The 18,972-nt window shown below is 47.1% G+C and overlaps 1 protein-coding gene across 3 annotated transcripts in view; it reads right to left on the reverse strand.

Annotated features, from left to right (window-relative positions):
- Window positions 1–18,972, reverse strand: part of RHBDL3 (rhomboid like 3) — a 67,625-nt gene that overhangs the window by 27,431 nt on the left and 21,222 nt on the right. For all 3 annotated transcript variants that reach the window (XR_012589954.1, XM_074607883.1, XM_074607882.1), the window contains one exon: window positions 1,418–1,576. Coding sequence is in view for 2 of the 3 variants with exons in the window: in XM_074607883.1 (XP_074463984.1) it covers window positions 1,418–1,576 (159 nt within the window). In the remaining variant the exon portion in view is untranslated. The remainder of the gene's footprint in view (window positions 1–1,417; window positions 1,577–18,972) is intronic.

An 18,972-nucleotide genomic window follows, 5' to 3' on the forward strand; every position in this document is an offset into this window, starting at 1 on the left:
TGCCAAGCCTGTTGCCGACATGTTGGCTGGCTCTAGGCCATCATTTCTGTAAAAGACATGAGGCGATACCTCTTCCCGCTACCTAAGTATTGTGCGGCTCAATTAGTGAACACTTGCACGGTACTTTGAATATACCAAATTGTAGAACAAGAGGCTGTTACTATAAATACACTGCTGATCACAGAGTACCATTGACCACACTGTTTATCAAGCTGGAGCTGAGGAAAACCTCACACTCACTGTGATCTATTTAATAGTTGCTACATTTATTTTACTGTGTACCTAAATACATGCAAGGGGATAACAAAACAGCTTGATTAGATACAGTAGGTTTATGTCATTGAATCACAGTAATTTCACCTTCACACTAACCGCAGCCTGACTGAGGTTGTGACCTGGATCCTTGAGAGCTGTGCCCTGTTATCGTACTTTTCTGATCAATGTAAAGACAGGACATAAGGAAGACTCTTTCTAAACCAAGAACACATGCACGATTGGCCATGACAAATAGAGGGATCAAATCCCCGCGCTGACTGCGGGAACACACAGGGACACAACTTATTATCCTCTGCACCAAGAACACATCCAGTGAAGCCTTAGAGACATCACTGACTTTAATCGTTCGTTGATTTTGTCACCCAGGTTTCTCTTACTACCGCACTAAATCTGCTGAGACTCAGGTGGGGGATGACAGAGCAAGAACAGGGCAAAGCCCCTGGAATGGCCACTGTTCAAGATACCCATCTTTCAAACAACGTTTCTAAGCCATCCTAGGCATCTAACAACATATGTCTACATCTGTGTTGGCCTGCCAAACTGCCTTGACGAGAAACAGAGAGATCTCTTCACTAATTGACTAATTAGTAGAGATAGAGAGGCATCCAGATCATGACTCATACAGTCTAAGACATCTCACCTGGGATAAAATGAACATGACCTAGAAAGAGCTTATCCCTGTTGCTGTTGATGCCTACAGCAGTGCAATATGACTCCACCCAGCAAGCAAACACAACGTTATCTATACATTTTTGTCTGGAAGTGGTGAAATCTCTAGATAAAATAGGAGACAACCAGTCTGACAAACCTCTGCTTGCAAACAAATGGCTCCTTATGACAGCTACCAACCGATATTGAGAGCAAAAGCCTCTAAACCAGCAGCAACCATTGCTTCATGCTCCTCTTACAACAGCTCCCACAGTTTCTTCCCATGCAAACTTGTTTTTTGGAAAAATCAGCAGCAGCTTGACTCTTGGCTTGAGATTCAGTCACCATTGAAGGCTTCAGCAAGAACATGCAGAGTGTAACGCAGGGATACAGCAAACACTGGTGTTAATGGAGGGAGAGAGACCGTCCCCTCAACAGCCAATGTTTTAAGCAGAGTCAAGGACTGACAGGCCCTGCCAGCCAGAGCACTCACCAGGTTGACGAAGTCCTGGTAGCAGATCCTCCCCTCAGAGTTGCTGTCTGCCAGGGCCAGCAGGACCTCCAGCTTGTGGGGGTCCAGCTCTGATCCGTGTCTCTGGAGAAGGGAGCGAAACTTCTCGGTGCTGATGTAGCCAGTGTTGTCAGGATCAAACTGGGATAGGAGGGGAAAGTGCCAGAATTAACCATTCCATGTTACACGCAACTCTGCCCTCCCATGCATTCACCACCTGCTGCAGACCCACAGGGACCCCAGGGGCTGCTCTAGGCTTTGGTGATACATTGCCCTGCACCCACGTCTCCAGCTTCTGTTCACCACACAGGGACTGCAAAGCACCCCGGCTCCAGAGAGGTAAACTCAGGCATCATCATCCACACCTTCCCCCTGTCTCCACAGAAGCTTCTGCTAAGTCAGCTCCCTTCACCTTCCTCACCTTTGCATCGTCATTTCTCTTGGATATTTTTTATATACCTCTCTATCTGCACTATGAAGCAAACCAGAGATACAGTCTGTGAGATAAAATGTACGGAGAAGTTTTACTCCTGTATTTCCTAACACAATTGCAACACAGGAATATCCCATCCTCCCTCAAGCCCTTTCTGTGCTCAGTGTTTCTGATAGTCACCTTTCCAGATGCCTTCAAAACGGGAAGTGCTTTCGCTGCTGAAGGGCTCTCTATTATAAGATGGATTGGAAAGAAATCTTTGTACAGGAACCAAAGCAGATGAATGTTACATCAAAATAAAAGTGACAAGGCAGCCACATGCCATTTTCAGAACGTAAACCAGAGTCGTTAGAAGGGAAGTCCCCGGTGAGATTTGGAGCGAATCGCACTCTGACCAAAACCATCACTGTTTTCCCTCAGACTAAGTGGTTCATCTCCTAAAAATGCCACTGATCGAAAAGAGACAGCTTTGCAAGTCTGCTCAAACTTACTACTGCTTCCAGTGGCCTCTAACGCACACTGAGCTCCCCGGGCACCCCGCGAGGGGCTGCCAGCTCACAGGCGGGCGCAGCCCCAGCCCTGACAAAGCCAGTGCTGGCACCACGCCGAGCACGTTTCTTTTGTGCTTTGAAAACTAGTGGATGCAAGCTGCCAGACCAGCCCGCGCTAGCTGTGGTGCGGTCTGATCTCTGCCAGCTCTCTGTTGCTGTGAGATTTGCCTTTGATTTCCCAAACTTGGCTGTGAGGACCCTGGTGCTCACTGGCCTACTTTTGTAGATAATGATATCAAACTTGTTGGCTGGATTGAATGGCTGTCAGGGGGCATGGTGGTCAGGAGGGAATCTTTTCATGGAAACATTTGGGACATAAAAGGCCTTGGCAGAGCCAACAAGGTCCTGACAATCCTCACTCTTTCCTAATGGAGAACAGAAGCTGAACAGGCGCACAGCCTTCAATCAGACACGGTGGAGTAAAGGCTGCCTTGGCCAGGGAAGGGGTGAGAAGAGGGATGTGGCAGAGGATGCGGCCTGCCAGCAGCAGGGCTGGCACTGCTCTGCAGCAAGCAGAGCAGATTTAAACAGACTGGCCTCAGGCAGCTTGTTTAGAGGAGGCAAGTGCCCACGTGCAAGGATCTGGCTTCGTCTCCTTCCAACTCAAGCACCTTTGTCCCGCGGCTTCTGGGGACCCTGGAGCAGGGCTGATCTGCTATGTTGTCAAAGCAGCAGCCCCTCCATGAGAAGCTGCTGGGGCAAGTGGATTACACAAAACAAGACAAACCAAGTGACCTGTGGACAGTCAGAGCTGGGCACTCTTCTGCCACCCTCTGCCAAGGGTCGCCTGTCCTTGCCAGGTGGCCTGGATGTACCTTCCTGACAGCTGGCACCCAGAGCCAAAGGTGGATTTCATCAGCTGTTTACCGTTAAACAAGAGCTTAATATTAATCCCTGGCAAAGTTTAGCTCCCCTACTCCAGTCAGCCCACACCGATGCTTTGAGTTAACAGACCAAATTCTAAAACCAACCCCAAAATCAGGGCTAGTCCACCCACGCTCAGCTCTGATGCTTTTTGGCTCTTGCTGGGACTGTCGAGCGTGCCTAAGTGTGCAGTGCCCAATCCCAGAGGCACAGATACCCAGGAAAGAAAGTATTATTAGCATAATACCTGAGATGACCTTTCTCAAGGGGAATTTGCAGAAGCTGGGAGATGAGTCATTCAGTGAATGGATCTAACACCTGCAATCCTATAGATACTGCTGTGTTCATCCTGTTTCCTGAAAGCATTTGACCTAACCAACATCTTACTTAACTGCACCACTTTAACTATATCTTGACATTTAAGATGTCAGAACCTATCTTGTCTAGGACAAAACCATTTGCTCCTTGAAGGCCTAAATGCCTCCCTACTTTGAGGGCCAGGGTCAGCGACTGAAGCATGGAAGTCTCCCCCCTTGCTGTGTGCTCACCGTTTGACTTTGTGGGAAAGACCAAGAGTCACAGCAGTGGGGAACACGGCTATTCCTTCAAAGGGCAAAAGAGATACAGAGCTGAAGCACGCAGGCTCCCAAAGCACAAAAGAGCTGCTCAGATCACAAACCACTTTCCCCAGACTGTTCTGCTTTATAGCATTCCAAAAAGAAACGTTTTGTAACCAAGAACAGAAATTACACAACTGCTTCAGAGCATCAAACCAGCCCACAAGGACACACTAATGACTCCAGACTCACTAGTGCTAGAGCAGATACAATCCTGTCACTCGAGACTACTGTCCAAACCTGTTGCTGGCTGCTGGTTTTCCAAATGGACAGACAGATGAAGCCTGTCTGGTGGCTGTGCATGAGCCTCTGCTCCAGGGACGCTTCTTTCTCACACCAGTAGGCACCAGCATTCCTCCTTCAGCTCACTGTCTTGCTGCTTGTCGCACCAAAATCAAAGCAGTGGCAGAAGGTAGCTAGTATTTTCAGTACTGTAAACAGAGGAGCCTGTTCTCCTCTTTCACGTTATTATGTATAATTTTCTTTTTGGCACCGAGTTAGTGATACTAATTAGAAATAGATTTGATTTAAAACAGTGGATCTGAACAGCATGAAAGAGTAAGAGGTGAACAATGAACAACTGGCATCTGAACTAAAAAGGCCTGCCTGAGAGCAGAAATAGACCTGGAGCAGAATGTTTTACTGTAAACCCCAGCTATAAGGGAGGTCTCCAATTTATGTTTAAACAATTTTTTTTCAGCATATAAAAGTCTCGTCTGTCACCACAGCACTCAAAATCCACCTCAACACTTCACACTGCCTCAAACCCTGTTTCCGATATCACAGCTAGCCACAAAAGTCAAGGGGCTGACTTGGTCCTGCAGAACACGTGTCCCCACAAATGGCAAAAACCTGGGATGGCACACTCAAAACACTTGGGTCCATCAATTATAAAAGAGACAACTGACCTTTGCTAGACGCTTCATGTATTTATCCATGATGGTCTCATTAAGGGCCGGTTGTCCCACAAGCGCAGCCAAGCACCTTTGTCTCACCGAGAGGACAGACAACGACTGGCAGCCAGCAGCATGGCTGCACTGAGCCCCAGGTCCAGCCCCACAGGGAGTGCTCCCCGGGCAAAGCCCCCCAGCAGCCAAGCCAGCACAGTGGCTTCCTTCAGCTTAGTTACTTCTGCCTCTGCCCATCTGCTTGGGCAGGCAAGCGCAACACAACTGGTGCAGGGATGAGGAAGGCCATTTGTCCCCCCTCAACCCCGCCCCAAACAATAGGACACTAACGGCAATTTCATGCAAGGTTTCCTCCGCATTTCAATGACAATCATCCTTAACTCCCTTGATCCTCAACCAGGCTCTTAAGCAAAAATGTAAATATGTTAATGACCGTAGCAGCCATCTGACCCAGGATCTTAAATCCCTGGCCCAAAACAAGCTATTTTTTCCCTATTTCTTCCTTATTTTAGTACAGACACTCCATAAGCTGAAGGCCCCACAGCAAAACTCCAAGAGAAAAGTAAGGCCCTGCAAACTCTGATGGAAACAGGAAATACGGTTGAGAAAAGAAAATGAAATCTCAAATTGTTCCTCCTCTTTAATTAAAGACATATCAGCCACGGCTGAGTGAGCAAGTAGGGTGGAGGCTGGTGCTGCAGACAGACAATGGGTATCTTGGGAAAACACAGACATTTCACATCGTGCAGCCAGATGCTCCTCTCCCCCATGGCAAACAGCCCTCTGGGGCATCAGAGCAGCTGGAGAGTCAACAGCTGAACTGGGCACAACATGAGGATCCTTGGCTGGCTTTAGGATTGCAGATCTGTTGCAGAAACAGAGAATTTGCTACCACCCACAGTTTCCCCATTGAGGGGCTTTGTCTTGGCATGAAAAGGAGATATCACCCAAGCCATAAATTGTCTTCGCAATAGGCAAGGCTCCGAGCAACTTCATCTAATTTGGAAGTTGGCTTTGAGCTAGATCAGTCCCTACAAACCTGAACTGTTCTATGGTCTGGTGGTATCTCCACTTCTGGGAGAGACTGGCCTGGCAGTCAGGCCTCCTGGCACTGACCCCAGCTCTGCTCCAGACTAGGAGGCACATTCTGGAAATAAATTGCCATGAGCTTTAGTTTCCCCTCCTGTTATATGGAACAGACAACTCCTGCCTTATTTCCCACCAGAAGGGAGCTATCAATAGTAGGCCTGCTTCTCGTTCACACGTAGGTCCTTTCCCACTGGAAAGGGGGAGTCAATCGCGTGCAGGATCTGTTCATATCCAAGCGTTTCAGAAAACACTCTGCGCTTCGTTGGATTTGATCTCAGACCGTTAGCTGGCACAGTCTCCGCAATCTAGGGGTGCTAACAAGCTTTGGAAACAACCAGACCATCTCCAGGCTCAAGGGCCATGCTGGAGTTGAATCAAGGGTCTCCAAGTCAATGGTATGGAATTGACACACTCCAAGTTGAAGCTGTGAAAAGACATTTAAGACAGGCATCGGAACTCTCCCGAAGATAGTCATACATCTTACCAGAGCCCCATTCCTTACCTTTCCACAGTCTCTGGGGTCACGCTGTGAGTTGGTGAGAAGTTTTGGTTGGTTTGGTTTTTTTTGTTAAAAACAAAACCAAAAACCAACAAAAACACCCAACCACAACAATGTGGCAACAGTGTATGTAGCATTTGCTGCTTTGATGAAGATTAAAGGAATGACAAGGCAGAAGATGAAAGTCTGCTTTATAATCCAAATGAGAGGGCAAAAAGCAGGGGCTGTTTTAATATGAGTTTCATCGCTGCCTGGTGGTGATGATCTATCGAGCAGCTTAACGATCCTGTTCTCCCTTCCAATGGTGGGAGGTGCACATGAGAGGAGAAACCCTGATCCAGAAGAGAGGAAGGCCAGTCAAAGGTAAGCGCATATACCTCCACCTTGAAAACCAGCTTCTCACTGTTAAAAGTCACCTAATCCAAGTTGCCTGAACAGTGTGGTAAAACATTAGTGCCGGCTCCAGTGACGCACACTCTCTTCCCCTCTAAATAATGAATTTACCCACTACTGCTCAAACAATGTAAAGCGATTAAGGGCTGCCCAGCAGTACTTTTAGCGCATGTTAGATTGCTTTGACCTGACGTGAACCCAAGGGCTGGAAACATCACCCAGTTCTCAAAAGCCAGACTGCATTTAAGCACGGAGGATATACCCTCACTGCTCTCCAAGCAGGGCCCTCAGGCAGACCCGCTCCCTGGAAAGCTGCTGCGATGCAAGAGAGCACAGAGCGACCCAGCTCAGCATCCACCTAGACAGGGAGGTGCTGGCAGAGCAGATGGCCCATCACCCGGACTCCGGTAAGTGTCTCTGCCTGCAGCTCATGGCACAGTGGAGATGGAGGGAGCCGGTATAAGATTCCCTTTTCCTTGAAGGGCAGAGTAGCCCAAAGAACCAAGTCCATCAGCTAGCTGGCCAATCTGTAGAGTCATTTCAGCTTTAATTTATTTCTCCTACTGTCTTAGGCGCAAAGACAAGGAAGGGACCTACATTAGACCATCTGTTGTTACCTTCTGCAAAAGCACTTTATCTAAACAGACACTGGAAGCACAGATTCAACATGAACAGGAGAATAAAAAGATTCAGGAGTGCATCATTGCTCAGTTGTTAGGCAGATTTCTGGAGTGAGCCCAGGTGCCTCTTGCAGTGCCTTGACTTCCCCATTTACAAGGCACAAGCAACATACCTGTGCCTGCGTGATTCAGCGCAGTGATGGTTGTGGAGCGCTTACAGAGCATGACTGGGTGATAGTTGCAATGGCAATTAGTGAGCCACAAGGCCAAGAAGCACAGGGAGAATATGAACAGAGCTGGCCTTCTCCAAGGTTTCACGTATAGAAACATCAGACTTTCCAAAGTCAATGATAGCTGGGCACCACACTGAACTCCTTAACTCCACAGAGGTTCAGACCCCTGGTCCAAGTCACCATAGGCCAAGCAAATCCTGCATTTGGGGACCCCAGGAATTTCCGACCGCTTCCCCACCGCTTGCTGGGGAAGCCTATCATGCTCCACCTGGTAGCCAAATCCATGTTTCTGTCTCCACACACATTTTTAATGCAACTCGCTCCCCTATCGTTCCTCTGCCTGGGGGTTTCTTGCTGCAAGTACTTGCTAAGACACTAAGAGAGGACAGAGCTGAGATGCACTCACAGGACCTGTTGGGCTAGCTTTCAGTCCTCTGCTGTCTCGACAGCCCACCACTCTGAGCTATCCCAACTGCTTCTCTCTAGATCAGCCTCCTCGCAGAATGCTCACAGGAATCAGCCTCCAGTCTCAGCCGGGGAATTACACACAGTGTTCAAGCCACCCAGAACTAAATTATTCAAAATATGCCACTATGCTGGCTTTGAAACTAAAGCCGCTCCCCAGAAAGAAGCCAGGGCAAACAGAAGCTCCATTATCAGCAGCACTGACAAGGAAGGAGATGCAGCACTGAAAGTGAGGGAGATAATTCATGATTAATGAGACAACATGGATGGCAGGAGATGCCCTCCATTATGCCACAAGGCTTAATGCAGAGAGACGTGTTTATAGACTGAGACTTCTCCAGCTCTGCTTCTTCCTGTTTTATTATTTATGTAAGTGCATTAAGACTAATGGAAAGAAGCCGAGGCACACTAAAAACAGATGGGGTTTTTTTTTCAGGTGGAAATATCATTTTTAATCTTGGTCCAGCACTGGAGACGTTGCACATTTCTCTGGATAGATGTCCTCAGCTGCAGCAACAGGCCGGGCAGGTTACAGCCCAGACTCGCAAACCACGTGTCATATCACAAGCCCAGCTCTGGTGCTGACTAACTGCACTTTTCTGAGATTGTGGACAAGGTGAAGCCTACAAGAGATCACCTAGTGACCGCCATGACCAAACCCACTCTAACAGTTAAAACCTTTTCTTAAATCCTTAGGCAAGAGGTTTAACACTCTTTTCAGACCTGCTTGTCAGCACTGGTCTAGACATTATTATATGTACAAATGCCCAATCTCTTGGTCTCCCTTTTGGATTCCTCTAGTTTTTAGGGCTCTGCAATCTCCTGGGGCAATGAGTTCTGCAGTCTAATTAAAATAAACCCCACTTTTCATCTGGATGGTGTATGGCATTAAATATCAAAAGATGAAAGCAGCAATATCGATACTACCACGACACATGATACTCTCATTTACTACCACATAATTATTGTTTATGTCTTTTTAGCCGTGTCTCATTGAAGAATCTCAAAACCCTGTATCAGTATTAATTACACCTCTCAGTGCTTCTACATCGTAAGGGGACATAGTGTGTAAACCATTTCGTTCAGAGCTGAAATGCAATACACTCCGTGTGGGATGCTGCATTTATTGGACTACATAACTCAATAGGAGGCATAGCATGCACAGTCAACCTCACAGCCAGGAGACAGACAGGCTCTAATCACTACTGCTAAGAGGAAATAAAAAAAATAAATAAAACAAACCCAAACGAAAAAAATACCAACCATGAAACATAAAACGAATACCAAACAGTCTGAATAGCTGTTCAGCTGGGGCTGTATTTCAGGCCAAGCTCCTGCAGTCAGATCCCTGCTTACCCAGGTTAACTAAAAGTACACAAGCACTTCGTAAAATTCACCACTATTGACAACGTCTCCTGTCGCAGCAGCGTCTCTGCTGGTACAGATGAGGCAGATGAGCCTTCTCATTCAAAACAAGGTTTTGGTCTGATATTATCTGGAAAAAGTAGCATAGGTGATACCAGTGCAAGAGAGTCAGTAGTTGAAATGTTTCTGTTCTGTATTTGGACAAAAGCCTCATGAATTATCTCTATCATACAATGATGATACACTTTCTGTCCCAGCGGTAACTCTGGAGAACGTTACACAGCTGCTGCTTAAAGTTAGGTAGTCTTGAATCAGCAGGTCAAGGTAACTTGCATCCAAAAGATTTTTAAAAGCCAGTACTAATACTGATTTTTTGCAAGTCTGGGAACACTGGAGGAACACCAAGAGCTGCTTTTTACCTTTCTTCTAGCTTTGAATCAGCAATGCAGCCCTTCCAACCATGGCTCCAAAACTCTGTCCAAAAATGATGACAGGCACCCACACAGCCACAAAACCGCAGGGCTGTGACAGGAATTTAATGGGACAAAGCAGGTCTATCAGCCTAATAGCAACCCACAGCAAATGAACAGATGCCTGATACTGAGTAATGCGTAAGTGAAAGAGGAGTGGTCTAATATCAGTCAGAATAGGCTACAGAAAATAGATAATGTTCAACTAATATTATCCGTATGAGAACACAAACTTGGTGCAGATCCTAAGACAAGACTGCTGGTATAACTGATTTCTGCTGAGCATCTGACGTCATCCGACAACACTGTGTTTGAGGACTTACTGTGACACAAACTCCGGCTTGTCACACACATTTAACATGCTAGAAGTCTGGCTATTTGACAGGTCTCAAAAATAAAACCAAGCTAGAAGCTACCATCACATGGAGGCGCCACTAATGGGGTCCCATGAGAATTCATTCTTGCCCCTACAGAATTGTCATTAGTGACTGAGGGGAAAGCATAAGATAACTCTGCATCGTGCTCACAGATGAGCTAACGCTGCAAGTTACTAAGCATGAGCTGGGTCTTAGGTAAAGCCGGGTGCTTGCAAACAATACGTGTTACAGTAAGAACAAATAGAAAACCACACGGCCAGGAGCCAAGAATGCCAGCCAGCTTACAGGATGGGGAATGCCATCTTCAGAAGCAGCCACTCTGGGGGGGAAAAAAAAAAAAAAAAAAAAAAAAGCCTTGTTTGTTACTCTGAGTGCTCTCAAGGTAACACCTGCAAAAAAGGAAGTGTGACCTGCAGGTTTGTAAATGAAGTGACATTACCTCTGCATTTGTCATCTTTGTTACTGGTATAGTCTGACTGGCTCCACTGACGGTCTCAATTCATTAGCTTATAAAAGGGAAGGTTAAGCAATGACTTGATTCCTGTCCAGAAGACCCACAAAGGGAACAGAAATTTGGCAGCAGAGGATTCTCCACTATGACAAAGGTATAATCACATCGAGGGGACAGAGGTCAAAGCTAAGAAGATTTAGGTTAGAATAAATTGATTATTTTTACTATTAACAAGTGAAATGGCTCACTAACTTGACCAGAAGTTTTACAATTGAATTGCAAGTTTTCCTAGGAGATGAGGTATGGCCAAGGTCAAGCAGAAGACACTCAGACTAGATGATCCCAACAGTTCCCTTCTGACCTGACTGCAAGTTATTAGGGCTCAGAAAAACTTAAACCAAATAGATGCATGTAAAGCCCCAATTAACAACTGCTGTAACACAAGTATAACCACAGTGACCCACCAATACTGGAATTCAAACCACACTGGTTCTGGTTAGAACAACTGTAGAGCAAAACTCCTACTAAAGAGACTAGGAAACATATTTAACTCATACTGATTTTACATCTGGCTTTGCTCAGTCATGGGGACTAGAAGCTACCAAAGAAACTCCTCTACTTTCCAAGCTAAACTGGGGTAGAAGGCAATGTCAGCCTTGTGACAGACGTATCACATGATCCCTATAATGCCTCGAGGCACCTGGCATTACACTGCGACGACATAACCATCTCAAAAGTACCTGAGACAGGTTGGATCCAAATGGAGCCCAGAGCTGGGAGTATTAATTATTCCTCTAACCTCTATCATTTAAACACTTGAGAGCAAGCAATCCTGGTTTGCATCTTTCCAGGGTGATCACAGAGGTTACAACTGCAGTAAGGAGCCAGACTCATGGAAGCTGTGGTGGTTCACATTGTTTCTTAGGAGATACATCCAAATCAGTCCTGGATGACACCCAGACTGCAGGTTCCCTGCATGGAGGACTGCGAGGGTAAGATCTGCAGTGTTTGCACCTTCCCAGTGTCTGCTATGTCAAATATAGTTCGATTTAAGGGTAGAAAAGATTTCTCCGAGTACCAAAGCTGCACAGTTAATCACAAATCAGAAAAATAAAGCTGCGGTTTTTGGCTTCTTACATGCCCTCACTGGCTACGAGGGACAAATGCAAGGCACGGCACAGTGTTTCTAGAGTTCTTTGCCACAGTCTTCAAACAGACACAAAACTTGTCAGAAGTTTTACAGCAAATCATGATTTAATAAACACTTCGCAACAGGAGTGCAAATACTTCATAGGAAGAAGTGTTGTCCATGCAGATTCCTGGCCCAAGCCTCGCTGCTGGAGCAGGGCAGTTCTCCCTACAGGTGACAAAAGGCAGGGCTGGCCCGGGGCTAGCTGTGCCCTGCAAGGTGTAATGTCTCTGTCGGGCCCAAACACAGTGAACAGGGAATCCCTTTTATGCACTTACCAGCCTGACAATGAACTGTACCACAGCATGGTTTGAAATCCCTCTTTTAGCCAGTTATCAGGGAAAAGGCTCCTTCTCACAACATTGACAAGTCCTCCCAGAGCCTGGCCCTGCCTCATGTACCAGGGGCTCCTTACTGCCTGGGGAGACAGCAGCGGATCCTCCCTTCACAGCCTCCCACACAACAGAGCGGTCATCCCCTCAGTCAAACCCGCACTCACCCACAGAGCCCCTCTCCTTGCCTGCCTCCACCTCATTCCTGCCTCCTTTACTGAACTAATCAGATTTCTCACACATACACAGGGCTCACACATGCTTTAAAGAGCACCTGCTTCCTCTGACGAGCCTGTGTGCTCTTCCAAAGCTCTAGTATTCCCCCTTTACTTGAACAGACTGGCTTGAATGCAGTTTAACCATTCAGAGCTGAAGCCCCCATGGGCACCCACAGGCAAGCAGACCTCCCACTTAGTTTTCCTGCAGCACAGAGCCCTGCTTCTTCAACAGGATCGGGTGGATATCTGCACACTGCTGGCATGGCTGTGAGCTGGGGGGGACCAGGTGCACGGCAGGCTGGGCGACCTTTGTCAGAGGCCTGTGGTTCACATTTGCCACGTCTGCATCACAAGCACAGGGTCATGCTGCATTGAGACTTGGAAACAAGCAGCGCTGACTACTGCGAATCACAAGCTCTATTTCCTGGGCGACACTCTAAAACACACATTCAAGTGCAGAGATGGCTTTCCAAACTGATACGACCCGAATAGAGATGATCAGAAGAAGGAAGCAGAGAAGGCACAGGCAACAACCATAATTAGAGAGCCAGCATAACTAAGAGAATGCATGTTATGCTCCTCAGGAATGAGGAAATCAAAACGACCCCTGCAAGAGTCACCCGAGAGCTGCAACCACTGCAAACAAAGGGGAAACAAGCCAGGAAGGAGAGACAGAAAAGACCAGACTGAAAAGGAAGGTTAGGAAATAGCAATACGCCTCCTATTCATGCATCATGCTGTATTTTTGGGAAGCGGGAAGAGAGTGAGGCAAGGGGAAAGAAAAATATATCTTCTCACCTGCAGGGTAACTAGAGAGAGAAATCCACCCAAAACAATCCCACCTGGCTTCCACTGGGGATTAATTAGCCCATGAAGTGGGGCTAACTTCTAGCCGACCATCCTCATGGACCACAGCGCAGGCCGCTGCATTTCAGACGGTCACGGAGAAGGGAGTGCAAAGACACAAAAGGAGGACTGCGGAAGGGGCAGGAGGAGAGGGCAGCCCAGACTGGCTGAGAGGAAACCCAGATGAATGGAGAAAGGCAAGCAGGGAGGTGAATGAGCAAGAGGTGATGAATGGTAGGGGGGGCATGGAAGTTTTACACAGGGCAGAGAGCAAAGACAGACCTGAACGGGGAAGACTGAACGATGCTGCTTGAATGGAAGGAGAAAGGGGGAGGAGAAACGAGGCAGAGAGACAGCTGAGCAGCACAAAGTGAAACAGTACGGTCAGAATGGCTTCCCATATGGACTTGACAAGGCCTTAGAGAGAGAGAGACAAGTAACACAGAATGAACTTTAATCCAGAAGCAGAAAAGCTGCCTGGAGCAGACAGTGTTACTGTCGTCAGTCCCTGTATAATCCCTCCAACACTGGGCACCTTCTTTGCTCCCAGTCAACAAGTTCTCGTGAACCCAGAGCAACAAAACCAGCAGCCACCAAAGGCCCCCATCAAAGGGGGTTGTAGCAAGACTGAGCTAGTGACATGGGAACAGCAGATGGGATAAAGCACCAAGATGCAATTATCTCAAGAAGCAGCCCAAGAGATGCAAGTGTAACATTACCCTAAAGGCTGGACAAGAGGCAGTTTATATGGATGACATAGAAACATTGCTCCTCACCAGAGTTACTTGCAGGGCTTTCCTCCATTTCTAACACCAGGATAATTTTTTCAAAACAAAACTTTTCCAAGTAAAAACTTGGATATTTCAGTCATGCCAAGATTTTCCTGTGAATTTGCCTTAGCTTTGAACATTGATTGTCCAGAAGAAGTTTCCTCAGATTCTACAAGGCCAAAACACTGGACATCGCTATTTTCAAAACGCTTCATTAGAAAACTGCCATCTATGTTTATATTCAGAATGCCCAGATGTGCCCAAGTCAGATTAAATATTTTGCTCAAATGGAAGCAAGAAGCATTTTTCGCAATCTTTTGGGGAATTGCGAACAAAACTCTATGTGTATCATTATTCACCCACCTCCACTGTCTTCACAGCTGGGGAAAATAATGCACACAGAAAGGACACATCTTGTTACTTGAACCTCACTGGCAGAGCTGAAAGCTGGATACACTCCCATCCCTTTTGGGTGTGCAGGTTTAGATGGGCCAAGGTATCTGTTATCCCCCTAGGTCTATCAGTCACCCCCTACACGATCCTAGCCAAATCTAATTTTCACAACTGCAAAGCAAAAGGTACAGTGATTCACTCTAAAAGGGACAGCATAAGACCTTAAATCATAGCCCTTTACTTCATGCTCAGAAAATCACATTTGTCAGGAACAACCATTTAAAAGCTAATTCAGTGTCTGGAGCTCATGTTTCGCTCGCTCATAAATAGATTCCACTGTCATACAAGATGAAGTGAGAGATCATAGAAACCCACTAGAAGGTAGGACACAACCCTCAAAAACAAACACAATGGAAAGGAAAACAAATTTGAATCTAAGACTTGACCCTACTCTGCCTTTTCGACGCATCAGGGAAGTCAAACCTAAAAAACTGTCTTTCAAAGTGTTGCTAGAGAAGACATGAGAGGCCCATCTGTGCCTCAACTTGAGTTCTGCCCCCTTCTTTTTTGATGTTTCTTGCACCAAGCAAACACAACAATATCACTGCAGTTAGTTTCAGGCAAAAAATGTGAGCATCCTGGAGTCAGAGCACAAGCAGCAACTCATCTGAGAAAAGACATGAGGATTTCTCCCCCCTCTCCCAAAGAAATAGCAAAGGAATTCCTGAGAAATCCCGGTTGGATTGTCAATATCTCTCAGAGAGGTTCACAAATACAGGACAGAGACTTGGAATCTGGCCGTTAGCAATCGGGTCTCTATTGCAGGGTGTATTTTGAAATGATAATTTGTGCTCTTTACGATTCACAATGGTACTACTGCCATTGGCTCAGTAGACAGATTTCCACTTTATGAACTCGGAACTCAAGGCAGAGAGGCAAAGTAATTCACTCAAGGATGCAAGACGCTTAAAATACTACTATAGGTGAGATGAGCTACCTGTGCTCCAGCCACCTCCATGAAGCACTCCCTACATCACCACCGAGTAACTGACTAGTAAAAATTGGAAGTTGCCAAATACTAGAAGAGGGATTTTTAAGGATGGGTTAAGACAGAGTAAAGGTCAAAGCACTCCCAAGGAAGTACACTAAGCTTGGTGATATCCACAAGCAACAAGAAAAGATGTCCAAGTGTGAGAGTCTCTCCTGGAAGCAGCAGGGAGATGTGTTTGCACAGGCATACGCACACATACAGCAGCGGCAGAGGGACAGTAAGGGTCTCCAGAAAGGCTGCTCGGCCAAAGCAGACAAGCTGGAGCATTGCAACTTCACAGGCCAGTTGAGCCCATGAAGAACCACTACTGCAAATAGAAGAGCGTCTTGCTTTTCCATCTGCCAGCCTGGGCACAGGCAGATCACGTTACATATGGCACTGGGGGGAAGGGAAAGAGAATACGAATAATTCTCAATTCAGAGAAAGGAGTGTGAGCTGTGCAGCTGCTGCAGTGCGAGCAAGCCCTAACAGCACTAGCTGTTGCTTTGGGTCAAGAGATCATACCCTTTCAGCCTGCTTCCTGACTTGTGCCTCATCCCAGCTGCTTTCCTCGTCCTTTAGTGCCGACCTGCAGGAACAGCTAGCTCTCTGGAAGAGGTCCAAACACAAGGAGGAGAGGTTACATGTGCCTGAGGGAAGTGACAACACAAGGCAGGTCACTGCTTAGTCTAAAAGCATTCAAGCAGGGTCAAAACCTACTAAAAATAAATACATAAATACACACATACATACTATACAGGAGAAGAATTTACTCAGATGGGACAGCCAGAAGCTCAGGCATGCTTGGGGTTCCTTGAATCTGCATCTCTGGCAGCTATTACAACTAAATCAGACAGACTTGCGCTGCCAGCAGCCGGGAGCTGACAAGTCATCCTCCTTCCAGGAAGGGCTGCTGTAGCACCCATGCTGTTAGAGACCAAAACTGTCACTCCCTCCCCATCCCACACCCAGCCTGGGAACTCTATTTCTTTTCTGCTCCCCAAATCTAAGTGTCCCATATCAGACAGCCAAGGCAAAGCCACTACTACAAGCTGGTCAATCTTCTTATGCAAACGAACTCAGGGTAATTAGGACAGTTACAATGAGTCCCTGACAATGTTTGCCTTTGTGCACACCAGTGGTAAATATAGACTGAGCTGCTTTCTAAGGATGGGGGGTGAGGGGAAAGCTGCACTGAGGGACAGCAGCTCAGCTTCTCAGAGGGCTGATAAGGAAGTAAGCACTGTTTAAATGCAAGGATGCTCTCAGAAGTGTAGAGCTGATAGGCAAGGAAGGAGGCAGATGCTGCAAGTAAAAGTCACTGGCTGGAAGTCTCAAAAATATTCAGGGAAGGACAGTCACTATGGCAGGTCCGTGGGGGTGTCCCCCTGCATTACAACCTTCATTCCACAGACAGAAAACTCCCACAGCTTTCATCCATCTAAAGATCTCAGCCCACAGGACTCAGACACCCAAGAAAAGCTCCCACCAGAGCCAAGACTGGACATAGCACAAACAGAGCAATTGCCGGCAGTCTCCAGGCTGCAAGCGTGCAGTGGCTGGCTGTGGGCTCGCTCGCTCCTGCACTGAAGGCTTTGCCTCTTGGTTATCTCAGCACGCTTCAGCCCCATGAATCTCATATATATGCTCTACTTTTGTTGTAGCCCTCCAGCTCATGCAGCAGCTGTGGAAGAAACCTAAACAAAAAAGCAATCGCCCCCTGAAATCCCGTCATGCAAACAAGACTCTTCCCACCCATTGCCACAAGGGCTGAATGGAGAGGGACCGAACACCCCCTGCCCACCCCTGCCTGGTGGTCTTTTTGTCTCATGACCTTCCCCGCACAAGCACAACCCCACAACAATCAGACAGGCAACATAATGCACCAGCGCCGGCTTTCCCAGCCCTTCAAGGCAAGCTGGGGAGGGAAGCAGGGAGAGCTGAAAGGATTTGGGGATGAACAGATCGGATGGGCAAGGAAATACCAAGCAGTGTTTTAATTTCTACTTACACAGTCCCACGAGTCAGGATAAAAATTCTTTTAATGAAAGAAACAGAAGAAATTTTATCTCAAATGGCTTAAAGTAACGTGGGAATACCAGCCAGGGGGATTTTCATACACTAACAACCAAAAAACAACAATGCTTCCAAACCCTGCGAACATCTTTTAACATTCCCTGCAAGAAGCCCACAAAATTGAGCCCTTTGGCATGAACTCTGCTGGTTTTACTTGGCTGCCTTTGAAATTTAAAGTCTGAGATGGATTAGATATAAAGGTTTTCCTTTAGACTGAGGGAAGGAAGATGACTCTTTTTGCAACAGCTGTAGCCAGCATTGACACACATGGAAACCCTCCGTGGTGTGACAGCTTCAAAGCACAGGGAGTTTCTGACAGTCTGTCCTAACTATGGAAAAAGAGAGTCATCACCTGTGCTACCAGCAGCACGGAGGAAATGTGCCTCCAGGCCCCAGATCGTCCTTGCAAGGTAACAGGTACTGTTTGGCTACTGCAGGACACACATCACCTTTGGAAAAGAGCAACAAGTGTCTCGAAGGACTTGTCAGGAGTCGATCAGGAGACCAACAAGGTAAGGGGAAACTCCCACCCTCCCAAATACTGAGGGATTCTCCCCTGCTCCCTGTACAGAAAAAAACATGGACTCCACAGGAAAGCAAACCAAATAAAACAAAAAGAAATATCATCTCTCAGGGCCTGGATTCAGCAAGCTTAGCAGGGCCCTCAGCTACGCTTCAGGGCACTGGAAATACATTCTAAGTACCTTTACAAGGAAAGGAAGCCGTGCTTTTGCCAAAAGCTAAGATCTGTGTCCCATGAAACCCTGGCAGTTGAGGCGGTAACAGAAAGCAAAGCTACAGGAAAGCACTTGTGGGATTTACAGACACATTAGCCACCTGGGGAGCATGATACAGTGAGAAATGACATCTCAACTCCTCCTGCCAGCACCCCCTACAATGCTGTTATCGTTACCCACGACCTTGACTAAAGCACTGTGATCTCACAGTGGAAACCACCTGACGAGCCAGGTATGAAGTCACCTCCATGGCATGGTGCAGCTGATGTAAAAAGACTGAAAGTCTTGGCAAAGGTCACATGTAGCAGCTGGGTGCAGGCGGCCTCTCCCAAACCCAGCACGAAGTGCACCACGCCACATCTCGCCAGCTGGTCTCGGTGAGGGGGCACGGAGCTGCAGCTGACCCTTGCCTGTGTCCTGACATGAACTGGAGTAACTGGAAGAGCGGCAGCACTGAGCCCACACACAATTGGCAAACCTCCCACAACAAGGATACCGTCTCCTGTCAATCCACTCCAGCCTTAATCCTCTGTGGAAAGATCCCATCAGCACTGTGCTAAGAGGAAATCTTTCAAGACAGACGCTAACAATTAACAATAGCGAAGATGAGG

This window comes from Larus michahellis, chromosome 14 (genome assembly GCF_964199755.1).
Source record: "Larus michahellis chromosome 14, bLarMic1.1, whole genome shotgun sequence".
Classification (NCBI taxonomy): Eukaryota; Metazoa; Chordata; class Aves; order Charadriiformes; family Laridae; genus Larus; species Larus michahellis.